The sequence below is a fragment of the Chrysochloris asiatica genome, unplaced genomic scaffold (genome assembly GCF_000296735.1).
Source record: "Chrysochloris asiatica unplaced genomic scaffold, ChrAsi1.0 scaffold00270, whole genome shotgun sequence".
NCBI lineage: Eukaryota > Metazoa > Chordata > Mammalia > Afrosoricida > Chrysochloridae > Chrysochloris > Chrysochloris asiatica.
The window spans coordinates 2,004,314-2,028,993 of NW_006408788.1; the positions used below are offsets into that span (position 1 = coordinate 2,004,314).

General features: G+C 42.5%; 2 protein-coding genes across 7 annotated transcripts in view; one reads left to right on the plus strand and one right to left on the minus strand.

Annotated features, from left to right (window-relative positions):
- KCNIP4 (Kv channel interacting protein 4) overlaps positions 1–12,236 on the plus strand; it is an 856,975-nt gene extending 844,739 nt beyond the window's left edge. For 3 of the 6 annotated variants that reach the window (XM_006874340.1, XM_006874341.1, XM_006874342.1), the window contains 4 exons: positions 5,256–5,363; positions 7,526–7,630; positions 9,830–9,892; positions 11,843–11,890. In XM_006874340.1, the coding sequence (XP_006874402.1) occupies positions 5,256–5,363; positions 7,526–7,630; positions 9,830–9,892; positions 11,843–11,890 (324 nt within the window). Of the gene's footprint in view, positions 1–5,255; positions 5,364–7,525; positions 7,631–9,829; positions 9,893–11,842 lie in introns of all 6 variants that reach the window. The other 3 variants (XM_006874338.1, XM_006874339.1, XM_006874337.1) reach the window with 2 other exon arrangements.
- Positions 12,237–15,178: 2,942 nt separating this feature from the next.
- The window catches only part of PACRGL (PARK2 co-regulated-like), a 24,600-nt gene continuing 15,098 nt past the window's right edge, over positions 15,179–24,680 (minus strand). The window contains exons 6-8 of the mRNA XM_006874343.1: positions 23,878–23,985; positions 18,635–18,715; positions 15,179–15,275 (exon numbers count right to left, since the gene is read on the minus strand). Of these exons, the coding sequence (XP_006874405.1) occupies positions 15,219–15,275; positions 18,635–18,715; positions 23,878–23,985 (246 nt within the window). The 3' untranslated portion in view covers positions 15,179–15,218. The remainder of the gene's footprint in view (positions 15,276–18,634; positions 18,716–23,877; positions 23,986–24,680) is intronic.

The window sequence follows — 24,680 nt, forward strand, 5'->3', positions numbered from 1 at the left end:
TAATCACTTAAACAATCAAAGGGCATATTCTGCAAACTTGCCTCCTGGCTGCCAGCAAACAGTCTTTCTCTTTCCATGAGTCAAGAGTCTTCAGCTCCTCTATCTCTCCATGTCCTCACCTCTGGTGTTGCTGTTTCTCTGGTCAGGGTCCCATATTCATGCTCTTCTCTGTTCAGGGTCCTATGGTCCTCTCATCCAGGAATGTATGATTAAATACTCCCCATTTCATGTTAAAGAACTTCTACCTCTACAGATGTGACTATTGCAATTAGTCATGATAACAATTACAATTGTATCAAAAGATTCTTATCCCCTTCTCCTTTCACCAGACCCATCTAGACAAGATGAAAACTACTCAGTGGGGATTCTACCTTCCCCTGCAAACATTCTGAAACTGAACTCCTTCTTGAAACTTTTAAGCCAGTCTCTTGGTGACTTTAGAGCCCCACCCCCACCCCATTTTAGATAGCCAATATCTGTTACTTGTCCCTAAAAACCTTGTATACCGAGGGGATATGTTTGATCCTTGATGTAAGTATAGGTCAAGTTCATCAAATTGTAGCAAGTTACACTTGGTTCCTTTATCAAATATCTTTACTTACTCTAGTCAAGCTCTGGTCATCTAACCATCAAAGCTAGGTCAGATGGGTATTATCTGCAAGTTTGGGTGTTCTTTGCATCTCCCCCCACTTCATATTAACTGGCCACTGCACTCTCAGTTCTAGCCCTCCATTGCTAAGTTAATGTCCATGGGCTCAGGAGTTCCCCAGTCTCCCCAAACTTCCGACCAACCAGCCTTTCCTCTCCCCTCTCTCATCATGACGTCAACAGGAGTCTATAGAACATGATCGAACTCAACCCATATCTTCATTACTGACTTTCCACCACTTCCATTCAAATGTAGACCGACATGGTCACCAGCAAGTTTTTAAGCCTGCTTGTGTGTTCCTTTGGAGTTTCAGTCTTGGTTGGGGGGTGGGAGGGGTTGTCGTGAAGGGACTTGACTGCTTGCCTTGATGGCTTCCTGATGAACAGCTTGCTTGTTCTTCTCAGCCTAACAGATTGCCATTTTTTATTTTATTTCACTGCTGGTCTTTCAGGAAGAATCCTCTGTTCTTCTAGACACTCTAGGTTAGTCTGCATGTCCTTTCAAGTGAGAACGTCCCACATCAGAAAGTACCGTATGAGGCTCAGGATTCCACCTAATGTCCTATACACTACAAAGGCGCCACAAGTAGCCTATTTTGCTGGGCAAAGTCTAGAACCCCTTTTAGATATTCCAATCAGTCATAGGCTGAAGATGGGCTTACAGGTTTTCTGTAATCATGTTTTCCAATATTCCTATCACACTCAAGTGTCTATTTTAAAGTAGTAGGCAAGGGAAATCAACATCTGTAAGACAGTTTGGCATCTTAACATTATTTACCTTTACCCATTCAAATTATACTTCGATCCCTGTTATCACAAAGCTCTGTTGTTCCAAGGTTGAGTGTACATCATTATTTACCTCTGTCCCATTTAGCCCATACAAAACTACTTAAGTGTCCCCTATCCACCTTGTTCTTCCATCCTCCTCCCCCTTCTTGTGTATTGCCCTCCCCAACATCTGAACTGTGGCATGTCTATCCCCTACCCTGTGCTCTACTCTCTCCTCCCACCCCTGGTACCCAACAAAGAAAAAAAAAAATGTCTTTTCTCCCTTTAGTATGGATATCTTAAGCTTTTACAATAATGGTCTTATGCAGTATTTGCTTTTTGTGACTGACTAATCTCACTCAGCATAATATCCTCAATATTAATCCGTGTTATATATTGGCTTATAGCTTCCTTGTTATCCTTCAAGGTAGCATATATTCCACTGTGTGTATGTACGAAAGTTTGTTTATCCATTCTTCCATTGGTAGGCACTTAGGCTGTCTCGATCTTTTTGCTATTGTGAATAGTGATGTGGTAAACATTGGTGTGCATGTATCTGCTCGTGTTCTGGCTCATATTTCTTATGTATATATACCAAGGAAAGGAATTGCTGGATCATAAGGTATTTCTATTTCCAACTTTCTGAGGAAGCAGCATACCGTTTTCCAGAGTGACTGAACCATTTTACACTCCAACCAAAAATATAGGAGTGTCCCAGTTGATCCACATCTTCCGCAGCATTTATTCTCCTCTGCATTTTTGAACCTTGCTGTTATTGCTGCTGTGAGATGATATCTCATTGTTGTTTTGATTTGCATCTCTCTAATGGCTAGTGATCGTGAACATTTCTTCATGCTTGTTGGCTGCCCAATTGTCTTCCTTGGTGAAGTGTCTGTTCATGTCCTGCACCCATTTTTTAATTGGGTTACTTGTCTTTTTCTTGTAGGTGTTGTAGTTTCCTATAGATTTTAGAAATTAGTTCCTTGACTGATATGTCATTGCATAAGATTTTTCCCATCCTGTGGGTTCCTTTTTAACTCTTTTGGTGAAAACTTTTGATGCACATAAATTTCTAATTTTTAGTATGTCCTAATAACAACCACAATCATCTATTAGGTCTTTTGTTTGTGCATTTCTCACAATGTTTAATCTTCTACTTGTGCCCTGTATTAGAGCCCTTAAATTTGTCCTTATTGTTTTTTCATTGAAGACCTTTGTAAATCTGGGATTCACATTTAGGTCTTCAATCCATAAGTCGGGGTTTGTATGTGGTATGAGGTAAAGGTGTTTCAGTCTTTTGCATATCGATTTCTATAGTTTTGCCAACACCATCTGTTGAAGAGACTATCTCTTCCTCATTCAATGTACTTTGGCCCTTTGTCAAAGATCAGTTGGCTGTATGTGAATGAATTAATTTCTGGATTTCCAATTCTGTTCCATTGATTTACGTATCTTCCATTGTACCAGTACCAGGCTGTTTTTACCATTGTAGCTATGTAGTATGTTTTGAAATCAGGGAGTGAGAAGCCTCCAGCTTTGTTCTTCTTAAGCAGCACTTTGCTTATTCGGGGACTCTTTCCTTTCCATATAAAGTTTGTAATCATTTTTCCATCTTTAAAGAATGTCAGTGGAATCTGGATTAGGATTGCATTACATCTGTAGATTGCTTTGGGTAGTATTGACAATTTCACAATGTTAAATGTTTCTATCCAGGGATATGGTATAATCTTCAAGTTTTCTAAGTCTGTTTTGCTTTTTTGTAGTAGTGTTTTGTAGTTTTCTTTGTATAGGTCCTTTGTTTCTCTGGTTACATTTATTTCTAAGTATTTCATCCTTTGGGTGGCTATTGTAAATTATATTGCTTTCCTGATTTCCTTTTCAGGACTGTCATTATTAGTATAGAGGAATCCGACTCCTTTTTGTATTTTGGTGTTGTACCCTTCCACTTTGCTGAAGTCTTCCAATGATCTCTAGTAGTTTTTGTTTTGTTTTGTTTTGTTTTTGCTGAGGCTTTGGGGTTTTCTATGTATAGGATTTTTATCATCTGAAAATAGTTTTATTTCTTCTTTGTCAATTTGGAAAACTTTATAGGTCTGGCTAAGACTTCCAAAACAACATTGAATAGGAGTGGTGACAAAATGCATCTCTTCTCTGGTCCCTGTTCATAAAGGACTTTCAGTTTCTCACCATTGAGAGTGATGTTGGCTGTTGGTTTTGTATATATGCTCTTAATGATAAGGAATTTCCCTTCAATTCCTAATTTGTTGAGTGTTTTTGTCAGGAATGGATGTTGGTTTTTGTCAAAATGCCTTTTCTGTGTCGATCGATATGATCATGTGGTTCTTTACCTTTTCTTATTTATATGGTGGGTTTCATTGATTGTTTTTCTATGTTTTTCTAATATCAAGCCATCCTTGCATCCTGATATGAATCCCACATGGTCATATTATTTTTTTGCTGTGTTGTTGCATTCTGTTGGCTATGATTTTGTTCAGAATTTTTTTTTTTTTTTTTAAGGTTTTTATTGTGGATTGAATGAAAGTTTTCAGGGTACATCATCGGTTTCACATTCAAACATTCATATACCTTGTTTCATTACATTGATTATAATCCCCTCCACATACCATCAGTTAACAGAGTTTCTCTCTATCCTCTTTAGCTTTTTTTTTTTTTTTTGGAGGAGGAGGAACTTTGCCTTTTTGGAATTTACAGTCACGGCTTTTAGGGAAGGTTTTTACATTTATCTGTGGGTATCCAGGGCTCATGTATGGAATTACTAACCAGCATAACTGAATAATCAGATAAGGGGCATTTTGCTATGTCTGCTAGGTGGCTAAAGTCTGATCCTCAGAGCCTATGGTTTGGACAGTCAGCAACGCTTGGGCTCACGGGACTTGAACTCCTGACCGGGTCTGCACGGTCTGCATCAGATTCCCCCTTATTTATTATTTGTTTAAGGGACGCTGCCTGTCTTAGGTGGTCAGTGCGAATACCTGAGTCTTACCTGTCCTCGAAACCCATTGCAGCATGGCACAACAAAAAACAGACTGGACACTAAAATCTATCATCGTAAAAAAATCACCCTGAAGTAAAATACACGACTTTAACACAGTCTTGGCTTCTTGTCTTCAAGGCTGCCTGAGAAATTTCAAGATGTTACCATTGCTCCTTATGACGTAACTCCAAATTTAATTTTCTGCCTCTTTCCTTTTTATCTGTCTCTCTCCCCAGCCTCAAGCCCTTTCAGGTGTTTCTCCTAATGAAAAACAGCTCAGGGCTGGCTCAAGCCATTATGGGAGACCGTTCTATTTTAAGCCATTCCTGTTGACGACTCTCCCTTCTTCATTTCTGTGCCCAGTGAACTTTGCTGAACATATCCTTGCACATGTGTAGTAGAACTCTCTAGGGATGGGGGTGTGTCCATTTACTCAGGCACTCCTCTAATCACCAGAGTGGAAGTGCACATAGAGAGGCAAATGAACAGAAAACTGTTCAGACTTTTTTATCTTTGATGACTGGTCAGACCCCTGTGATGGGAATGCTCCCTCAATCCTTAAATGGTGCATTCACGCTCAAGATGGCTGCTCCAGGACCCTCCAGTAGCCATAGATTAGAAGGCACCACCTTTCTTGTTACAAATCCCACTAGCAGTAAGCCTTCAATCCTTCTATATGTAGTTTAGAGTTTTGAGACTGTACTCTGAACCTGCTTCGTCCAGCAATCTGTGTTATTACTGGTAGAGGTCTGCTCGGAGCCTCTCCCTACTCCACCATGAAGCCAGAATTCTCCTTGTGCTTCACTTTTAAATAAATAATCAAACTACTTTTCTTTCCTTTTAGGATTTCATCAAGGGTCTTTCCATTTTGCTCCGAGGGACAGTACAAGAAAAACTCAACTGGGCATTTAATTTGTATGACATAAACAAAGATGGCTTCATCACTAAAGAAGTAAGTACCTTACCAACACTGCTACCCCTTGAGCCATTTTATCTTTTACTTTCAAAATATCAAACAATTGCTATTCAGTTGGGGGGAAAAATATATATATATATTCTTGAAAATCCCAAATATTTTATGTGGTGGTAGGGGGAGAAGCATTCCAATAAAAATTTGAAATGAATATAATTTATAGCAAATCTCCAAAACACATATATGTGATTCAAAGGAGTACCCCCTTTATTCCTAATGGTAGTCAATACTGTGGGTCTAATTTCGATTGTGACTGGAATCACATGGGAAGAAAATAAATTATACCATATTAGAAGATTTAGCCTGAAACCATCTCCCCTCATTTAATGTAGTCCCTAATGGAACCAACTCCATGGCATATAACCACTACCACCACATGGAAACACAGTATTACAGACCGTCTGGGTGGCACATGGCCACGATGGTGTTGAGTAGAAAACCATCTTCATGCAATGGTGAAGCCTCCAAGTACACTTATTTCCATGCAGGTTAACAAGGACACAGAACAGAAATGCTCCAATCACAGTTTGGTATCAATTTTAAGTACACAGTAAGGAGATGGAATAGGCTGACACAGTTAGGATAGGGCACAAGTGGGGTCAGAGAAGCACAGTACAAGAATCCTGGGGTGCTCAGTGTTCACAGATCAAGTCTTTATCTCTGCCTCATCTGCCTTCTAAGGAATTGAGTATTTAAGCAAGAGGCCCACAATGTACTACATGGCCAAGTATTCTCACATGGTGAAGTAACATTTTCTTCCCATGTGATTTCAATCACAGTATTGACTACCATTAGGAAGCAAGGGTGTAATCCTATGTGTCCCATGTTTGTTTTGGAGATTCCCCATAAAGTCTATTCATTCCAGTGAATAGAACGTACTTGCTGTCTCAGAGATGCAGGGACGTGTGCAGCTTACCACAGTGATAGCTAGTCAGGTAGCATGATACATGCATGGGTTTTATTTCATTTTTTGGGCACAGGATTCATGGGGCTACAATGGGTGTCACCAAAAGGCAGCCTGAGTATTAAGTGTCCATATCTATTTAATGTAGTCTGAATACTTAATGTCTCCTGTAGAATTAGTATATGATGATGCCTCAGGAATATTAAGTGTATTTTGGTCCATTTCTTTATAGTCTTTTAAATGTGTAATATAACCATGCTTGACTGTACTTTACCAATCTCATATTATGATACGAATTCTACCTATACCTAACAAGTTTCTTGCTATTTATCTAGTCATAAAACATTTTTAAAAGTTTGTCTATGGTTTATAAACTACAATCTATTTATCCTTTATTTAAAAAAGAAAATCCTTAAATGTAGACGTATATTGCATCTATATACGAGGGGACTTCAAAAGTGTGTGGACAAATTCCACTATCTTTTAATCCCATTTTTCTATGAACTTTTTGAAGCCCCCTTGTATTACCAACTTAATCTAGAGGCTTTTTTCACACAGGGAACTTCAATAAAAATAAAGCAAAGGCAAAACACTCAACCTGAATATCCTCCATAATCAGATAATTGTTATTTTTATCTCAGAAGAAAGGAAATGACAAGGCAAATCTGGATTTTATTTTAAAAAATTACCACAAATTGTAAGTTGCTTTTGCTTCTCCAGGTTAAACTACTTGGACTAGTCTATATGTGTGATGTCTTTGGTTAAAGTCAGAGTAGGAAAATGGAAGTGAAAAATCTTAATGAGTTCTGTGACTCAATCATCAGTTACTTTAATGAAATTCTCATGACGTGAAGTTCATTTGCTTCTCAATCAAAGGACGCAGGTACAAATGCCTAAGACACATACATAAGACTCAGTAAAACAAAGGTTGGTTGTGAGTGGCCTATGGAAATCCAAATGTTTCATTAAACCGGAGCATTCCCTTTCCTGAGACTGGTTGAACAAAATAGGCTAGATAATGTCAATGTGCTTTACTTGAAAACAGAAAAATAAGAGTTGATTCTTACATTCGGATTAAATCATAAAGCTGGAGGCTTTTCCTCTTGCACAACTAAAAAGGTACTTGATGAAAAAGCCAAGAAAAATGTTAAAGATCTGAAATTAAGTGTTAAGAATGTTACCACTTCTTTCGTAGGGTATTTCAGGAAACCTCACTCTAGTACTCTTTGCTCCTCAGGAAATGCTTGACATCATGAAAGCAATATACGACATGATGGGGAAGTGCACATATCCTGTCCTCAAGGAAGATGCACCCAGACAGCATGTGGAAACATTTTTCCAGGTAGGGATGCAAACAGGAATCAGGGAGGGAGTGAAACATAGACCAAACTTTCCTGAGGTTTGCAAAACATGATTATCCCCAAGAATACAAGGAAGATCGTTACTGTCCAATAATAACCACGCGCAACTAACTGCCATCAAGTCGATTCTGACTCGCAGTGAGTGACTTACAGGACAGGGAAGAGCTGCTCCCTGAGAGGTTCCGAGACTCTGTAGATCTCTACAGGATCAGACAGCCTCAGCTTTCTCCTGAGGAATATCTGATGCCGTTGACCTAACGACCGTGTGGCTTGCAGCCTAACGTGTTACTCACGGCATCACCAGAGCTCCTAAAGAATTATCTAGAAGAATATGAAGTCCCATCAAGTAGGTTCTGACTCATAGTAACCCTGTATAGGATTTCTGAGGAGTGGCTGGTAGTTTTGAATCGCCGACCTTGTGATTAGCAGTCTAGTGCTTATTCTGTAGTACCACACAAGGAAAATGATTTATAACAACTACTCGATGGCACCTGGCAACAACAACAACAACTTCTTGTTAAGTGCCATGGAATGGGTTCCAACTCACAGGAAACCTGTATAAGATTTCTGAGGCTTTAAATCTTCATGGAAGCAGAAAGCCTCATCTTTCACCCGTGGAGTGGCTGGTGGGCTCCAGCAGTGAACTTTGGGTGTATTGTATGAAATCATGGCAACAACAAATTACCATCCTAATTTAATTGTTGTTGTTGTTGTTAAGTGCTGTTGAGTCAGTTTTGACCCATAGCGACCCTGTACAGGGTTTCCGAGGGTGTAAATCTTTACGGGAGTAGAAAGCCTCATCTTTCTCCCGCGGAGCAGCTGGTAGTTTTGAACCGCTGACCTTAAGGTTCACAGCCCGATTCGTAACCACTACGCTACCAGAGCTATGGTCCTCAATTTATTATTGTAGTGTTTGTTGCTAAGTCCTGTTGAGTATGTTCCGACTGATCGTGACCCTAGTGACCCTGTACAGGATTTCCAAGGTCAGCCTTAATGGTTTAAACAGACCTTAGTGACCCAGTGCTTTACCTCACAGCACCACACCAGGACTGTTGTACTGGTAGCCACACTTTTTAGGGTGTGCGGTGGCTCTGTAGGGTAAGCACTGGACTTTCAACCACAAGGTCGGCAGTTAGAGCCCACCAACCACTCTGCGGAAAAAAAAATAAGGCTTCCTGTTCCCGCAAAGACTACAATCTCAGAAACCCTATATGGGGTAGCTATCAGTCAGAACAAGGAGCTCTGGTAGCTTAGTGGTTACGAATCAGGCTGCGAACTGCAAGGTCAGCAGTTCAAAACTACCAGCCGCTCTGCAGGAGAAAGATGAGGCTCTCTGCTTCTGTAAAGATTTACAGCCTCGGAAACCCTGTACAGGGTCGCTATGAGTCAGAACAGACTCCACGGCACTTAACAACAATGTCATAATTACGGTCTTGAATGTATTATTATTGTACCGGTAACCATACTTAATTAGCTCTCAGTAGAACATATGCAGAACCGTGTCTAGGAAGATACAGGGCACATGGCATGCAGTGCTTTTTTTTTTCTTCCATTCAAGTTTCCTAAAAGCCCTCTGAAGTTCTCTAAGAGTGTCCTTTAGATGAGCCAATGCTCTGAATGTTTTGGCCGATGGCCTGAGATTCCACAGCTAGAAGGCAGAACTTTACCAAGACCACAGGTGGTGGTGGCTGTTAAATGCCATCCAGTTGGTTTAGACTCAAATCAACCTTATACAGCAGGGGTGGGGAACGTCCAGCCTACGGGCCACATACTGTCCTCGAAATCATTTGGTTTGGCCCTGCCAAGGCAGTCGCGGTTCCAGCCATCACAATAGGGGTGAGTTAACAATTTGACCAAATATAGCAGGTTAATTTTTAAGTTGATAAATTTTGTACAGCCTGCAAACGATGTTATAAATTTTGGCAGAAAAAAGGCCCTGCACCCCTGCTGTATATAGGATTTCTAAGGCTGAAAATCTTTGTCAGCGCACAAAGCCTCAAGAACATCCGTATCATTACTTCCAAGAAATGACTAGCTTGTGCTATGAATCAGGTCCTCCCGGTGAAAACAAGCAAGTAGCCAGGCTTTGTTTTCATCAATTTGCACTCATTTGTTTCAGGTGTGGGAGTATCACATTATAATACTGAGTAAGATTTTTCCTTCCCTCCTTTCCTGAACAGAAAATGGACAAAAATAAGGACGGGGTGGTTACCATAGATGAGTTCATCGAAAGCTGCCAAAAAGTAAGTAACTACAGGCTTTCCTAACAGCTTTTTTGTGTCTTATCAGCTGTTGTTGAGGAACAAGAGAAAGAAATGTTACCCAGTTCTGAGCCGTCTCCATGATGGTGGGAGCCATCTTCTTCAGGCCACTGTATATCTGAACTACCATTACTAGCTAATTTTCAATAGTAAATCACCAGACTTTTCTTCCTAGTCTTAGTCTGGAAGCTCTTCTGATATCTGAAATACAAATAAGCCTCCACCACAGGTAGTGGTTTGACAGCGAACCACTCTGTACAGAGCATCAGTGCTCTGAGTGGTGAAGCCAACGCTAAAGGTCATCTACCAAGTTTAGCGTTTCTGCAGTTAACCACTGTGAGAACAGGCGCTGATTCACAGACTGAGTCAACCAACGTTTAGAAAGCGTCAATGCATGAAGCCTTGAAGACACTAGTTTTATGTGTAGTTTTTCTATATGAGTAATATTTTTCTGCTACAAATCCATTAGTCCATATGCATCACTGTAGATAAGACTTAGCTATTAGAATTCTAGCATCATATTTGATTTCTCAGAGAAATCTTTAGGTGGGCAAGAAATGGCTCTTTGGCTACACCTAACAGCGGTCATCAGTTGGGGGCACTGTAGGATAGCACTGAACTACTAAATAGCAAAGAATAAAGAGTGGGAAATTCTTTTAAAGAAGAAATACAGGAGACTTGTCCATCATCTGGCTTACTGGAGTGGGAAATTCTTTTAAAGAAGAAATACAGGAGACTTGTCCATCATCTGGCTTACTGAGAGTTATCTGACTTGGTAGGTGGGTAGAATTACAGATAATTTTTAAAATAACCATACAACAAAGCAGTGTGTTCAGTTTCTTGACTCATGTTTCAATGTGATGGTCTCTGAAAAATGAACTTGGTGACATTAGTCTGCTTAAGGTCGCTGGCACTGAGAGCCGTGATTAGTGTGCCGGACTCCTGGTGTGGCACTGAAGAATTCAGCAACACCTACCAGCTGCTCCTCGGAAACGCTATACAGCACTGCTATGAGTCGGAACCAACTTGATGGCAACTTAACAACATAAATAACTAAGTACCATTCACATTCTTGTCAGGTGCCTTTGAGTCAGTTCTGACTCCCAGAAGCCCTATGTCTCATATTGTTGCTCCGTCGAGCCCACAGCCACAGGCACTGTGTTACTCCAGCTCACTGAGGGGAGCCCTCTTTTTTGCTGCCCCTCGAATGCTCAATCTCTGCCCCCTTAGGGCTTTCCTAAGGAATATGCCAAAGTGAACAGTCACTGGGTAATTTGTAGGTTGCTTCAAACAAATCCCTTCTCTGGCATGGAGAAATCGTTCATTTCACCTAACATCAACAACAGAGGCTCTGCAAATGAAGCCATAACTCAGAAGAGAGCCAAGCAAGGTGTGATTACAGCAAACACGTTCCCTCTCTCAGTCTCACTGCCTTTCTCCCCATGCTCCGATCTCTAACCAAATCCCACTGCCCCTGAGGCAGTTCAGATGCAAAATGCTTCGAAAGGACTCAGGAGAACTGCTCCCTAGGCTTTCCAAGGTGGTAAATCTTCATAGGAGCAGCTGGCGGCTGTGACCTGTCAACAACAGAGTTCCCACACGGACTCTTTGTTGCCTTCCTCATTCATAAATCTCTCTGTAATTTGGTCTTCCTACCTGGAAGGCCAAAGTTGGCATTGGCTCATTTTGACTTCCTCTGGGCCTCTCTCTAGTTACCATTCTGGCATCCTCACCAATAACTGTACCATCCTGGTCAAGCCAACAGAACCTAAAAACGAACTCTTTGTAGTCATCTAGGTCAAAACAAAGGAAGGATGGTATTTACAGACATTCATAGGCAGTATTTGAACTTCTGTTCTAGAAGACTGGTGGGGGTAACAATGTATTTTTCTTGGAAATACACTAAAATTAATGCCTGTTTTTCCCTTGCAGGATGAAAACATAATGCGTTCCATGCAGCTCTTTGAAAATGTGATTTAACTTGTCAAATAGAGCCTCAACCCAACAGACAAATGTGAACTATTCTACCACCCGTACAGTTGGAGCTATCACTTTTAGCATAGATTGCTCAGCTTTACACTGAGGCATATTATGCAAACAGGCTTTGTTTTCACATAAAGCAACCACCAAAAGATTTGAGTTCCCCAGTCATAAATTTGCATCCTTTGCATAATGCCACTGAGTTCATGGGTTGTTCGAAAAGTCATTTCATACCCTGTGAATAGTCACAAAGAAATAGAACTTGACAGATAGTTTTCATTTTATTCTGATTCTTTAGCCACGGGATTATTACGGCTTTCACTGAGCTAAGTGATTTTAAAATAGCCAAGGTGGTGCTGCAAGATCAGCCCTGAACTGCAAATTACAAGGTTGGCAGTTCAAACCCACTGGTTGCTCCTCAGAAACCTTAGAGAGGGTCACTATGAATTGGAACCAACAAGACGGCACTTAACAATAACATTTGTATGGATTCAATCATAGGATTTTAAATGACTTTCTAAAATACACCAGAATTTGATTCCAGAAATTAATGTAATGTTTGAATGCTGTAACCCCATTGATGAATAACGAGAAAAAGATGACAAGTCGAGTAACAAACACAGTTCCAGTTTCTGTGGTTTTGCGTAATTAACATTAAAGATGTTACTTATGGCATCTTTCATCTCATTAAACAGTTTGTCATCAGATACGTCTTAGGTTTTATTAAGACATACTGTAGCCAAGGTCTGTATAATTTTGGACATGTTCAATTACAAACCCACAACACTGCCCACTGAGTTGGCTCTGACTCAGAATGGCCCTGTCAGACGGAGCAGAACTTCCCCATGGGGTTTGCAAATCTTTATAGGGTCAGACTGCCACATCTTCCTCACGTGAATCCCACTGCTAATCTTTTGGTGGGTGCTAACCCTTTGGTTGACAGTGGGGCACTTTAACCACTGCACCCCCAGTGCAATTTATATGGTTCTGGGAAGTTAAAGTCCCAGGTGTGAAACACAATTTGTTTCAAAGCCTGTGCAGAGTCAAGATGCCAGTCCTCCATTACTTCGTAACGATTAACAAGCAGTCCTTAACAGCATAAGGATCCCTTATGCCTGGGGACCCGACTACCTGGTCAGAACACACTGAAAGCCCCAATAATCCCATGACACTACCAAGATAAGCAGAAGATGAGTCCAACTCCTACACAAGTCATCTGGATTGCATTATAATTTGGATCATTACCAAACTCCAACAATTCAGAGTCTTTTCAGTAACCTGAAGCCAATACTGTACACTTGCCACACACACACACACACACACACACACACACTATCTTCCCTGTTTTGCAGAAAAATCACAAAGACCCGAGGCCACAGTAAAGGAAATTTGCAGCTGTCTTGGCCAGCCTCAATCAGGTATCTATTCTGGTGTAGAGATAGGATGTGGAAGCTGCCCTGCTAGCACCAGTGTAGAAATGAAGAGTAGTACAATACATGTACACTGAACTTGCCATCGCGTATTTGTGTAAACTCAATGTGCACATTTTGTATTTCAAAAAAGAAAAATAAAAGCAAGTAAAATGTTTATAACTCTACTGTCTCTATTCTAGGTCTTTATTCTAGCAGTTTTTTGTTTTGTTTTCCTTTCATTTAAGCTAGAATAGAATGGGATTGATTACTTTTCCTCAGGCATTTTCTAGATGGCATAGCTGTGTCTCTGGGTACTGTTAAGTGCTAGGAGGACTTCTGGGGTGGCACCGAACGAACCACAAGGTCGGCAGTTCAAATCCACCAGCTGCTCCTAAAAAACCCTAGACAGGGTGGCTCTGAGTCAGAACCAACTGCACGGCACTTAACAACAAATGCTAGGAAGACAAGAAAAGAGCAACAGTAGTGAGCAGCCTGAGTGATTAGAGGAGGGGACTTGTGAGGTGATACCTGAAGGAAGCCCAGAGGTCCTGGCTGGACAAAAGCTCTGAGGGTGCAGGAATGTGTCTGCACATATGACTCTTCAGGAATTACTCAGTCTTCCATATTGCAATTGTGCAATTGCATCTGAAATGAGAATTGCAAAGAGGTCACTCAAGGTAAACTGAAGGATGCTTCTTGGCTATAATATTGCAGCTCCTGGAGAAGAGTGATTTCCTCATTTCCTTCCCTTCAGGATTTGGCACATTTTGCAAAGAAGATCTGGTAGCATAGCAGGTAGGAGTCGGCCTGTGAACCTCAAGGTCAGCAGTTTGAAACTACCAGCTGTTCCGGGGGAGAATGAAGAGGGTTTCGGCTCCTGTAAAGATTTACCAGGCTTGGAAACTGTATGCTGGGTCAGTTAAGAGTCAGAACTGACTCCATGGCACACCACCACCGACCACATATGGTGGGGGCTACTGAAATCCTGGGGCTGTTTCGCATTGCCCACATGATCAAAGCTCTTCTCGTTTATTATTCCTTTTCTTCTGGTCCTCTCTCGAAGAGTGAGCTGAGAAATCAGCTTCTAATAGATCAAATCTCTGAAAACTACATCTGTAAATTATGTGTTTAAAGCTTAAAGAGAAACAAAAAAGAACTGTTAAATACAGCAAAAGCACAACAAGATCACTGAACGTGTATTATAGTTCTTAAGATTTTAATTTTGGAAAAGCTTCATGTATACATAAGTACTTCCAGGCTATTTAATACAAAAATAACATTTTCTTAAATACAATTAACACCTAAAGTTTAGGTCTTGTAAATGAGTTGTAATAAACAACATATTTATAGGAGAACGTCCACATATTAAGTCTTCTTAAACTATAATACTCTGGAATAAAATTTTTCCAAGCATACTACATTATAAAATAGATATTTACAAAGGATAATGAATTCACACATTTCTGCCTGCTATTTTAAATTTTTATAGCCTTGATAAATGTAAAACTAACAAATAATGGCAAAATCCCTACAAAAGTAAGTGCAGCTAAAAAGTGATTGCAATAGGCTGCTATCAATAAAAGGCACTAGAAAGTGAGGACGAGCACATCCTGTCTTGGAAATCCATTACGGTTCATCACACAAACCATCAAAATAAGAAGAAGAAACCCACAACACTAGACTACTACAGAACTTCTTTAATAACAGTCCATCATGAAGTGGTCTTTCTTAATGAGTAACTTTACTATGATCCTTGGGACTGTGTCTACATTGTTTTAACCCGGTAGATGATAAATTGTGGCTGTGATTGACGACCAAGTGAAGTGACATGAATCTGAACCCAGCCGTTGGCTCCTGCAGTTGACCTGTAATACCTGTCACCACATAAATAAGACACTGCCAGCTGGCTCCGTTCTTCAACAGCAGATAGAGCAGTATGTTGGGATTTTAGATTTGATGACAATGAGGCTTCCCTGTGGAGAGCAGAGAAATTAACATCCTGAGTATCACAGAGCACACCCCTAACTCCCCTACTAGGGATTCTATCTGCAGGAACATGACTGACACATGCCCCAACTGAAAAACAAGACGAGAATAATGGAAACAAGGAGTAGAACTTCAGTCCGAGTTAAAGTGCGTGTAGGTTGGTATTGCTTTTAAAGGGATCTGAAGAAGGAAGGAATCCTGGTGACAGAGTGAGTTAAATGTCAAACTGCTCACTGCAGGGTTGGTGGTTCAAACCTACCAGCCGCTCTGCAAGAGAACGATACGGGTGTCTGCTCCCATAAAGACTGACAGCCTGGCACGCCTGAGGAGCAGTTCTCCTCCTTCCTACAGGGGGTGCACTGTGAGTTGGACTGACTCGATGGCAGTGCATGGGTTAAACTAGATAAGGAGTAGTTAGAAGCCAGAGGTCCTAGATCTGAATCCAGCTTCTGTCCCTCACCAAAGGAACCCTAGTGGTGCAGTGGTTAAGGTGGTCAGCTGCTAACCAAGGTCAGTGGTTAGAACCCACCAGATAAACTGTCTGAGGAAGAGGAGGCAGCCTGCTTCGGTAAAGATTTAGAACCTTGGACATACCAGCTCTGTCCTGTAGGGTCGTTAATAGTGGGAATCACTGAGCAGCAGTGGGGTCTACTGGTCACTGCATTGTCAAACATGGGGCTAATGGCTTCTCTTCTCCCGTTTCTTAACCTTTAAGAGAGGCAACAACCATACATACCTGGAAGAGTCATTGTGAAGAATAAGCACTTTTTAAAACGTCTACACTCAGCAGAACACTGGCACATAGGCAAGTTCTCAAGTCCTCCATAAAGACCGGGGTATGTGTCCCCAGACAAATGTACTTAACACTTAGAAAGACAGCTGTATCAGGCTAAGAATGCCCGGATTTTAACTGAAAATGGCAGGAAGCAAAAGGCCACTACTAGGAAAATGGCAAGAAGCAAAAGGACAATTTTGGCAAAAAGCAAAAGGCACTACTAGGAAAATGACAAGTTAAAAGACAACATTGTGAATTTGTAACTCATGTTTGTTTCCAGAAATTGAGACTTTCCATCACTGTTCTAAACTCAAGCCCTAAAAATATGGGAAACTGCAATACTGAGACAGACGAGCCTTTGCTAACATTTAAAACACACACCCCCACACGTATATAAACGTTTACGTTCTTGGAAGTAAAAGAAGCACATTCACCAATCTCACGACATATCACAAAGAACCAAAAGCAAACTTAATTAAGTCAAGGGAAAATTCGTGAGATGTAATTTCAAGTTTTGTGGGTTTTTTCCCACAATGACATCAATTCTTTTACAGTTATATCATGTAGGGCATAAAGAGGGAAAATAAAAGCACTCAACAGACAGGTCCACCTGTAGGTGGAACCCAAACAAACCCAATGCCATCAAGTCAATTTTGACTCAGGGTGACCCTGTCTATATAGGTGGCCAAGGCTGCCCATCTTTACAAGAGCAAAAAGTCTCAGATTTTTCCTGCGGAGAGGCTGCTAACTGCTAACCTTGATGTTAGCAGTCCAATACTTATCCTATGGTGTCACTGCAGCTCCTACAACTACAAAATACAAAACAGATATTGTTGCTGTTCAAGCTGGTTCAGTCCCACAGCGACATTGTATAGGGTTTCTGAGCGGTGACTGGTGGGTATGAACCGCCGACCTTGCAGTTCACAGCCCAGTGCTTGGTCTACAGCACCACACCTGGACCCCTGTTCTGTATCAGCAAAATTCAAAAGCAGACTGAGCGACAGGAAAAGAGGAACTTCTTGCTAGCCTACGGACCTTAGTAAGTCAATTAACCATTTGTGTATTACGGCTCTACAGCCCAATAATCTTTTTCTAAAGGTCATGTAGAAGGAAACAATGTCCATCCCCAAGGGCTCTAGCCTGTTGGGCCTGGCCCCTGTCTACCTGCCCTTCTCCAGTACCGGTCCACAGGGCCCATGAAAAACACCTCACCTGGGTTTCTGATGAAAAAGCTGTTCCGTCATTACTGAGCACGTTTAATGGAATTTCACAGGGGAGGGGAAAGGGCAATTTCATTTTCTATTCAAATTCTCAAGATGGTAAGATTTTATACGTAAGAAGAACTTCCTTTCTGCTGAGAAGGGACACTGTGGATTAACGAGGGACTGACTCTGCAAACCTCATCAGTAAGGTGTCTGAACGCTAATCCTCTGCCTAAGGACAAACACTCAGCAGAGAAATGCATCATCTTGCAAGTTTAGGAACTGAACATAATCCGCTTCACAAACTTTCATCTGGGCCTTTAGCCTAAAGACAGTAAAGTCAATTTAAAACTCAGTGAAATGGGTCAAATTAATTAATTTGAACCAAGCTCAAACTAGTGTTTGTCATTTGAAATGATGTAGGCACACACAAACTTTATTACAATCACGTCCATTAGCAGTACAGACACTACAACTAAATTCTGCATATTTCGACACTCTTGCACACACGTGAGGCCTACTGAGTATCGTATCTCCCTAAACGAGAAGGGACCGTTTCTATAAAAAAAAATTTTGAAGTCTCAGTAACTTGAACACGATTTTCAAAAGATGAGCACTCTGTGAACCTAGTTATCTGACAGAACACAGACAGCACTGGGATCCTCCTCCGTCTCCCCTCAGTCAATGAAACTCTTCTCGTGTGTGTCCATGTGTGTTAGCAGAGCAGTCCGCTGCCCATGTTGTTCCAATCTGTGTTCATGGTTGAGTCTACTTATTCTCTCCAGGTAGAAAGATGGGAAATGACAAACACAAACGACAGAAACTCTTTGGTCACTGACTTCTCTATCTAATTGTTTTCTTTCCTGAACTCTCCAATGGTCAAGGCAAAACCAATTCAAACTGCATTAGAGGAACAACGTGTGGTGCTATACAGTATACTCACGCAGAGCCCTGACGGTGCAGTGGGTTAAGCACCAGGCTGCTAACTGAAAACTCAGTTCAAATCCACCAGCTGCTCCCGGGAGAAAGAGGAGGCTGTTTGCTCACGTCAAGATTCAGTCTCTGAAACTTTCTGGAGTCATTCTGTTCTGTCCTCTACGGTCTCTGGGAGTCAGAATCGACTCATCGGCTGTCGGTTTGGTGGCTTCAGTTCTGATAAAGTGCACAAGGGGGCCGCGCAGGTATACACACACACACACACAAACAGGGAGCCGCCCAGTCCAGGCACAACCTCTGAGCTTCAACACGGACACAACCATCTCAACTTGACGTGGCTGCTGACCACTGAGGCGAGCTAACACACGTGGAACGGTCTGGGTCACAGTACAGCTACAGGTAAACTGAACGTTAGGGAGAATGTTCTACTCACGCTTCCACCATGCTGCTCCAGCTTCTGCAATGCAGTGGTGATTGGCTCTTTGAATTTCTTGTAAATCAGTCTCTTCGCAAGCTTTGAAAAGAGGAGGAGGAGAGAGGGGTTATTTGGAAAAGCGCCATTATTCACCATAAGTCTACGTCAACCTTTACCAATGAACAGACTAACTGGAAACAACACCCACTGAGCTTTGCACTGTACAGTACAGACGTACACAACACTTCACTTGGTGTAGACATCCGGGGTTCCTTCAGGAAACACAGCACTGACACTGGACATGTAATAGGAACCAAGCTATTCGTTAAGGAAAAAGAAATAATGAACTGACATTAAAGACTACCAATCCAATGAAATCTGCTTCAGTACAGTACCTAGAGGAAATGATCTGTGATTCAACACATAGCTGCAGGATGAGTCTATAAGGCCCAGGGTTTCCTGGGATAAAAAGGGGCGTGATGACGATGACGAGAGCATGCGCATCAATAACTCAGTCACAGTGCAGTTGGGGGGGGGGGGGTGTTTGGGGATTCAGAGCCACAGATCATCCATCCCAAGGCAGGTTCTGCGTGGGCCATAATAGAAAAGGGAGGGAGACGACGGGATCCCAGGAGCAGAGAGGGAAGCGGCAGGATTCAGGATCCAGGAAATCTACCGCAGCCTGCTAGTGTTCCCTCCTCCAAATGTCTACTGACTACACCCTACCAACAGGGCCATGTCAGAGCTAGGTGCTCACAGCTCCGCTCTCTATGGACTCAAGCCCTATCCCCAGGATACATGTGACTCGAACCTTGTTTGGGGGAAATGGGGCTGTCAGGTTAAAGAGTTATACAGGAGCACAGCGGGTGCTAATCCTCATCTCCCACCGTTGCTGTGGTTGTGAAATGCTGCCCACTCACAGGGACCCTGTACAGGGTTTCTGAGGAGCTGCTGGTGGACTTGAAGCATGGACCCTGTGGTTAGTAGTCCGGTGCTTACCCCTCCAGGGCCACACCAGACCTCTGAGTGGAATCTCTTATAAAAGAGGACAGACCTGAGAAGGGACTCTCAGTCCTACACACGGGGAAGGCAGCACCGAAGAATCTATCTATAAGCCAAGGCCCAGGAACCACTGGGGCTCCAGAGCTGGAAATCACAAGGCTCGATGTTCCCTCAGCACTGCTGACACCCTGGGTTTAGACTAGGGACCTCCAGAACTGTGAAACCGCAATGCTCCGTTCTTCAAAGATACCCATACAGCAGCCCTACGAGACTGACACTCATCTGAAGCCCACGTAAGAATTTGCTGTTCATCGAGTCGCTTCACGGCCAGAGTTATGTTCTGTCCCTTCCTCTTCCTCTCCCCGGGCAGCTGACAAGAGCACTTCACACCACTGAGCCCTGAACAGCAAGCCCCTTCCATCAGCTCAGCAAAGGCTGAAGGGCCTTGGGGAGAAGAGACTCTGAAAAAATGGAAACTGCGAAAAGCCATCCTGAAAGAACGGGCAAGGCTATCAACATCCCAGGAAGAAAAGAAAATGTGTCTCTGACAGCCGCGAGGGCTGCGTGCTGGCAACAGGGTTTAGAGAGAGCGCCGCCAACTGTCAGCTGCACCATCACCTAAGAGACTAGTTTAAATGCAGGTTCTTGGGTCACAGCCCACATTTACCTAACAGGAATCTCAGAGTGAAGGCCCAGACTCAGGTTTCCCATGAGGAGCCCCAATGAGTCACTTTCTCATTGCACAGTTTGAAGATCTGTGCCCGAGGGTCACTGGACAGTCCCTTAAAGTGTACAAAGGACATGAGGGACTTGGCACAGGAAGCAAAGGAGCTGCGTATAAGCTCAGGACCTGGTTCGGTAAGTCTTTATCTAGAAGGCAAGCCCTTTCTTCACATGACCACTTTCAGCAGAGTTGGAACAGCAGGTCACAGTGGAGCCTTTCCGACTGAAGGGGGTGGGAATAGGTGGTTAAGGATGTGCGGAGCGGGCTGGAGATCTGAGTCTCTCAGTGAGGTGCTGAACCGTCGTTGTTGTTAGGTGCCAATGAGTCGATACTGACTCATTGCGACTCTATACACAACTAAAGGAAACACTGCCCAATCCTGGGCCAAGCTCACAACTGTTGCCATGGTGGAGCCCACTAATACTGCCACTTGGCCAATCCATCTCACTGGGGGTCTCCCTCTTTTTCTCTGACCTTCCACCGTACCAAACATGATATCCTTCTCCAGCGACTGGTCCCTTCTGACAATATGTCCCAAGTATGAGAGACAAAGTTTGGTTAAACAGGCCTGCAAGGAACACTCTGGCTGCACTTCTTCCAACACGGATCTGTTGGTCCTTTTGGCAGCCCGTGGCACTTTCAATATTCTCCTCCAACACCATAACTCAAAGGCATCAATTCTTCTATGGTCTTCCTTATTCACTATCCAGCTTTCATATGCATATGAGGTTACTGAAAATCATGGCTTGGGGTCAGATGCATCTTAGTCCTCAAGCTGACATCTCTGTTCTTCAACACTTTAAAAAGGTCTTGTGCGGCATATTTGCCTAATGCAATACATCGTTTGATTTCTTGGCTGCTGCTTCCATGAGTGTTGATGGTTGATCCAAGAAGAATGAAGTCATTGGCAACGTCAATCCTTTCTCCATTGATAAGAATGTTGTTTACTGGTCCAGTGGTGAGGATTTTTGTTTTCTTTATATTGAGATGCAATCCATACCAAAGGCTGTGTGCTCTTTGTCTTCAACAGTAACTATTTTAAGTCCTCTTGATTTAAAATATTCAGCAAGCAAGGTTGTATCATCTGCATATCGCAGGTTGTTAATGAGTCTTCCTCCAATCCTGATGCCACGTTTTTCTTCATAGAACCCAGCTTCTCGGATTATTTGCTCAACATACAGGTTGAATAAGTATGGTGAAAGAATACAACCCTGTCACACACCTTTCCTAATTTTAAACCATTCATTATTCCCAAATTTTGTTCGAACAGCTGTCTCTTGGTCCAGGTACAGATTCCTCATGAGCACAATTAAGTGTTCTGGAAAACTCATACTTTGCAATGTTGTCCATAACTAGTCATGATCCACAGAATCAAAAGCCTTTGCAAAGTCAGTAACGCACAGGTAAACATCTTTCTGATATACTCTGCTTTTACCAAGATCCATCGGACATCATTCCATGGCCTCTTCTCAATCCGGCTTAAACGTCTGGAAGTTCTCTTTCAATGTATGCTTACAGCCATTTCTGTATTACCTTAAGTAAAACTTTACTTGCATGGGCGATCAAAGAGATTGTCTAATGATTTCCACATTCCGTTGGGTCACTATCTTTGGAATGGACACAAATACGGATCTCTTGCAGTCAGTCAGTCAGATAGCTGTCTTCCAAATTTCTTGACATAGATGAGTGAGTGCCTCCAGTGCTGCCTCACTTTCTTCAGAGATTTCAAGTTTTATTCCATCAATTCCTGGTGTGTTTTTCTTTGGCAGTTCCTTCAATGCACCATGGACTTCTTCTTTCAGTATCATTGGCTCTTGATCATATGCTACCTCTTGAAATGGTTGTTGTTTTTAAGTGTCGTTGAGTCAATTCCTACCCATAGCAACCCTGTATAGGGTTTCCAAGGAGCAGCTGGTGATCTTGAACCATTGACCGTGCAGTTCCAATGCCTTTGCAGTCAGACTCATTAACCCACAGCGCCACACCAGCACCTCCAATATCCTGTGCTCTCTCCTCTAGGCCACAGAGCCAAAATCAGGTCACTGTGGAGTCGCCCCACTGCCATAGAGCCAATTCTGACTCCAGGCAACCTACAACAGAGCTTCAGAGCTGGAAAATCTTGACACTGCCGTGGCTAAGTCTGCCCAGTGTAGCCACCCCAGGAAGGCACAGAACCCTACAGTTAGCCTTTGTCTTAGCAAAGCAGAACCCCAACAGTACGGTTACTTCAGTTGTTAGTCTGTCCTTTTCCCACTGCCGCGAGGGGCTGCGGTGGAGGCTGTTCAGGAAGCACAGGTCCCTGCTGGACTGGCGACGGCAGAACCACCCGGTGTAGTTCCTTCTCCACAGACCACTCCCCTCACCTCCCTGCCCCGCCCCATCCCAGACCTCACTGATGTCCTTGCTGCTGAAAACACTCAGAGGTCAGTGACTGAATGGCTTCACAGACTAGAGCTGCCCCCACAGGGTTTCCAAGGCTGTGATCTTTACGGAAGCAGACTGCCATAGCTCTCCACCACAGAGCAGCGGGTGGGTTCGAACTGCCAAACTCTTGGTTACCAGCTGAGTGCTTAACAAATGCACCACCAGTGTTCTTCCCTTGTTGCTGTTGTTGTTGTTAAGTGCCCTCAGTCAGTTCTGGCTCAGTGACTGTGCACAGGGTTTCCAAGGAGCAGCCAGTGGGTTTGAACCTCTGACCTTGTGGTTCGCATTCCAGCGCTTATCCTACAGCACCACACCAGGAGTCCATACAACCATTACACTGCTCATGAATCTTTGCATATTCAACTTTTCCTATTTAGCCAATCATAAACTCTGTTCATGCAGACATTTTCCATTACAAAAGCACACTAACCAACCAGATAATAGTGTCCACTATCAGAAGGTTTCTAAGCTACTAGGTCTAATCTCATTTTTTCTGGTCTTTGCTGTTGTCACTGCTCTTTGGTCCCTTAAGTAGACTCTGACTCATAGTGACCCTCTTCATAGTAGAACCAAACACTGCCCAGTCCTGCGCCATCCTCACAATTGTTACGCTTGAGCCCGCTGTTGCTGACCCTGTGTAATCCTTCTCCAGGGCCCTCCTGATAGGATGTCCGAAGCATAAGATCAAGTCTCGTCGGCCTGGCTTCTAAGGAGCATTCTGGTCATACTTCCAGCACAGATTAGCTAGTTCTTCTGGCAGTCCACGGTACTTTCAATATTCTCCTCCAACACCGTATTTCAATGCATCAGTTCTTCAGTGGTCTTCCTTATTCCCATCCACCTTTCACATGCATGAGACAACTGAAAATATCATGGTTTGGGTCAGATGCACCTTAGTCCTCAAATTGACATGAAATGTTAACTCTTTTATTGATCAACTATAAAATTAATCCTTAAAGTATTATTAATAATTATCTTAATTAATGATTGTTGTTGTGAAGTGTTGCCAAGTGATTTCAACTCATAGTGATTGTATATAGGGTTTCTGAGGAAAAAGCCAAGATATCATGAAGACATGTATTCAAGCACTGCCAATCTTTTCAGTACTTACACTTGTCAGCAGATGTTTCAGATGGTCATTCAGAGAAGGACCAACAACAACACTTAGCTGCATCACAGCATTCAGTCCTCTTTCAAACACCTCATCATCTGGATGGACCTATCAGGTGGTGAAGTGGAAGCAGGAGGGAATAAAAGGAGAAAAGGACAAGAATTTAGGAGAGGGTAGTAAGTGGAGAAAAAAATAACAGTGAGCATTTAAAATGAGAAGATTATCAATCAAACTCAGAAGTTGAAAATAATCTTTAAGAGAAGTCAGAAAACAAACTGAGAAACAATTAACCAATTTTCAGCCTGACTGGACCACTCATGATACCCTCCTCCAGGGGCTGGTCTCAACTCATAACATGTCCAAGCATGAGAGGCGAGGTCTTGCTACTCGGGCTTCTAAAGAGCTCTCTCTCTGTACTTTTTACAACACAGATTTGTTACTTATTCTGCCAGTTCATGGTACCGTCAGTATACTTCTCCAACACTGTAACTCAAACGCATCATTTCTTCTACAGTCTTCCTTATTCACTGACCAACTTTCACAAGCATATGAAGCAACTGAAAATACCACAGCGTGGGTTAGGTGTACCTCAGGCATCAAACTGGTTAGCTTTGCTGTTAAAATCCTCTAGAGAGTTCTTGTGCAGCGTATTTGCCTAATACAACATGTCATTTGATTTCTTGACTGCTGCTTCCATTAGTATTGATTTGGATCCAGGCAAAATGAAGGCTTTGACAATGTCAATCTTTTCTGCATTTAACATGGTTATTTATTGGTCCTGTTGTGAGGATTTTTGTTTTTAC